Raw genomic sequence first — 2,984 nt, 5'->3', positions numbered from 1 at the left:
TGCAGTATAGGGGACATTTATTTGATCATGACAATGCTTTACATTTATCCGTTTTCAAACAAATGATAATGGTTTCCATTGATCATTTCTCCATCATCACCAGTATGAGTGGTGTGAAGTCATGGTGATGCTGTGGCGTTCAGAGAGGGAAGATCAGGATGCCACTGAAGGTATTGTAGAGCCTACACTGTAAAAAAAAATACCAGCTGCCTCAAAATTCTATGTTCATTTAAATCCTTATTGTAAGTTGTGTGAAGCTTTGCATTGCAATTGAACTTACAAGAAAGAGTTTAATTAACTTGGAATGCTGAGGCAGCTGGTAAACTTAAAATTTAAAGTTAAACCAAGCTGTTTCCATTGCAGTGTATAGGAGACTTGTCAGTTTTGTCAGTTTTGACTCGAGAGGGAAGAGCAGGAAGCCAGTGAAGGTGCTTTGGTACTCGTTACTGTCCGAGATCCTAAGGCTTTTTGGTATCACCATGTTAACTGTGTCTCCCTTCTCCAGCTGCAGAGTCAGACCACTGGACAGGTAGACGTAAAACTCCTGATTGTCCTTCTCCCACAGCTGCATGAGCAGCTCCCCGTTCTTATGCATCCGGATGGACATGAAACGCTCAACTTTGACATACGTGTCCAGTTTATCCATCGCAGTGAACCTGACGTAGTAGACCCCCCTGACTGGAGCTGTGAAGAAGCCAGTTGTGCTGTTGTAGGCCTCTCCTACGTTGGTGATGACTTTGTTGAACACCACGTCCAGGTCATCAGTCTCGGCCTTCTTGTGGCTAAATCCCCAGTCCCTCAGAGCCGCTGAGAAGGCCACCTTGGGTGCTGCTCTGATGGCCGTCAGCTCTGCCTCTTGTGCTGCGTTTTCCCTCCTCAGATTGTCCACCTGCGTCTTCAGCTCCGCCATCATGTCTCGGAGTTCCTTCAGCTCAGCAGAGACGTCCTGGTTAGAGGCGTCAGTGCCTTGGCTCTCTGTCGGGACTCCACACCTGGAGAGCAGCAGCACCAGCAGTGGGATAGCAGCCCTCATCTTCCAAGTCACTGCAGAATAAAACATTCAACAGATTTCAACTACCAGTGTCAAAGCCATGTCAAAGTGGACTTCATTGTCCATAATCTATGTAACTGGGTTAGCACAGAAATTAAAAACTATATTTCTCTAATGTACAGTTAAACTAGACATTGAACACACACACACACACACACACACACACACACACACACACACATCCCTATCTCTCAAACCCGGTCATTCACATTTCTATGCTGCCAAGTGTAACTTACATATTTTAAGACTGTAATGTAATAAACATTAATTTTACCTTTAAGAGTAAGAACGCCCTGTCGGTCACTGGTGTCTGTAGCAGCAATACTGATGGCAGAAGTTGGTGCAGAAGCAGCAGTTTGTGTGAATTAGACTGCCTGATGCCCCTCTTTTTATAACTCAGGACTTACAGTGAGTCCAATAAGTATTTGATCCTTTGCTGATTTTGTTGGAGATAATCTGCAAGGAAAAACGGGCAAAAATCTTTTCTACTTTATGCACAGACATTGTCATCAACTAAGAGAAGCATCTGACTTTAGTGCTAGACAACTAGGGCTTTGCCACAAAGCACTTTATCTTCTTTAGCTAGAGGGGTCAAATACTTATTTGCCTACATTAAATACAAATACATTAAGATATATTATTTTAAGTTATTTTCTGGAATTTCTTTTTGATATTCTGTCTCTCCATGTTTGAATAAATATTTTCATAAATGTATAGACTGATCATGTCTTTATTAGTGGGGAAACCGGCAAAATCAGCAAGGGATCAAATACATATTGGACTCACTGTATGTAACCACGCTTGGTGGCTCAGGGATGCCCGACAGCAATATTGATTAGAATGTTCTATTGAGTTCATTCAACTGTCAGTGTTGCGGGGAAAGTGGAAACCTGTTACTTATTAGGTGGGACAGGGGGCTTCAAACTCTCTCTCTCTCCCTCCGTGTTTGTGTGTGTGTGTGTGCGCCTGCTCATGTGTGTGTGTGTGTGTGTATGTGTGTACGCGTGTGTGCATGTGTGTATGCTCATGTGTGCGCTCGTGTGTGTGTGTGTGTGTATGCTCATGTGTGCGCTTGTGTGTGTGTGTGTGTGTGTACGCTTGGGTCGGTGTGTGTGTGTGTGTGTACCCTCATGTGTGTCGGCGTGTGTATGTGTGTCAAGTTCTTCTGGTTTGTTTGGATTTTGGTTTGTTTTACTTGTGCAATTAAACAAAAGTGTTTGCTACATACAAGGATAAGAGCCTTTAGAAATGTTGTGTTATTATTTCCTTACAAAGTGTGAAAGAGTAGTTGTAAGTCAAGCCAGTTTCTATGCAAGTTGAATACTAATTAGATGGACCTGTAACGCCTCTGACGGCCCTCACCCCCCTGTCACTTTCCATGTGATAACTGTCCTGGTATTGGGGGGTGGGGTCAATTACCTGCAATGAGATGAGACCAATTTAGCCAAACCAAGTGGGATCACCTGTGAATGCCAAGTCTTGAAATGTGTGTCTCTCTTGCTATCATTTGACTCTGAAGAAGGTGTAGGAACACCAAAACGTTGGCCTACAAAATAAAGTCTTGAAAACTGAGCTGCAGTGTGCTCCAGCTTCTCCTTTCCAGCTATGCCAGTGACTTACTGGTAGTTTTGCCAGAGAGGCTGATGATTTCCAGCCCAAAAAATGCTCAAAATCCGCCTGGAAGCACTAAATCCTGCCCAATTCTATTGATTTTATGGAAAAGATTGGGCGAGTTTTCCTGCAAAATGCCATTTTGACGGCCATCCCAAGCAGCCCAATTGGGTGGGAAACAGCCCAATCTGGCAACATTGCTTACTGGAGCCTCAATGGGGCACCTAAGTCTCCACCCCTTCCGGGCGGCTTATGGGGCTGGCAACACAAAAACTTTTGACTGGGCTGTAATGGACTGATCAAAGCTATTTTCCGACCCACC

General features: G+C 44.1%; 1 protein-coding gene across 1 annotated transcript; it reads right to left on the bottom strand.

The window, feature by feature from the left end:
- Positions 1-1,409, bottom strand: LOC134443659 (complement C1q-like protein 2). Its single transcript, XM_063193309.1, has 2 exons — positions 1,326-1,409; positions 1-1,044 (listed from the first exon to the last, which is right to left on the bottom strand). The coding sequence occupies exon 2, from the start codon at positions 1,031-1,033 to the stop codon at positions 326-328; it is 708 nt and encodes a 235-aa protein (XP_063049379.1). The 5' UTR covers positions 1,034-1,044; positions 1,326-1,409; the 3' UTR covers positions 1-325.
- Between the last annotated feature and the right edge of the window lie 1,575 nt (positions 1,410-2,984).

The sequence above is a fragment of the Engraulis encrasicolus genome, unplaced genomic scaffold (assembly GCF_034702125.1).
Source record: "Engraulis encrasicolus isolate BLACKSEA-1 unplaced genomic scaffold, IST_EnEncr_1.0 scaffold_34_np1212, whole genome shotgun sequence".
NCBI classification, from domain to species: Eukaryota; Metazoa; Chordata; class Actinopteri; order Clupeiformes; family Engraulidae; genus Engraulis; species Engraulis encrasicolus.
The sequence above is the reverse complement of the archived record's forward strand: the minus strand, read 5'-3'. Positions and strand labels throughout refer to the sequence as shown.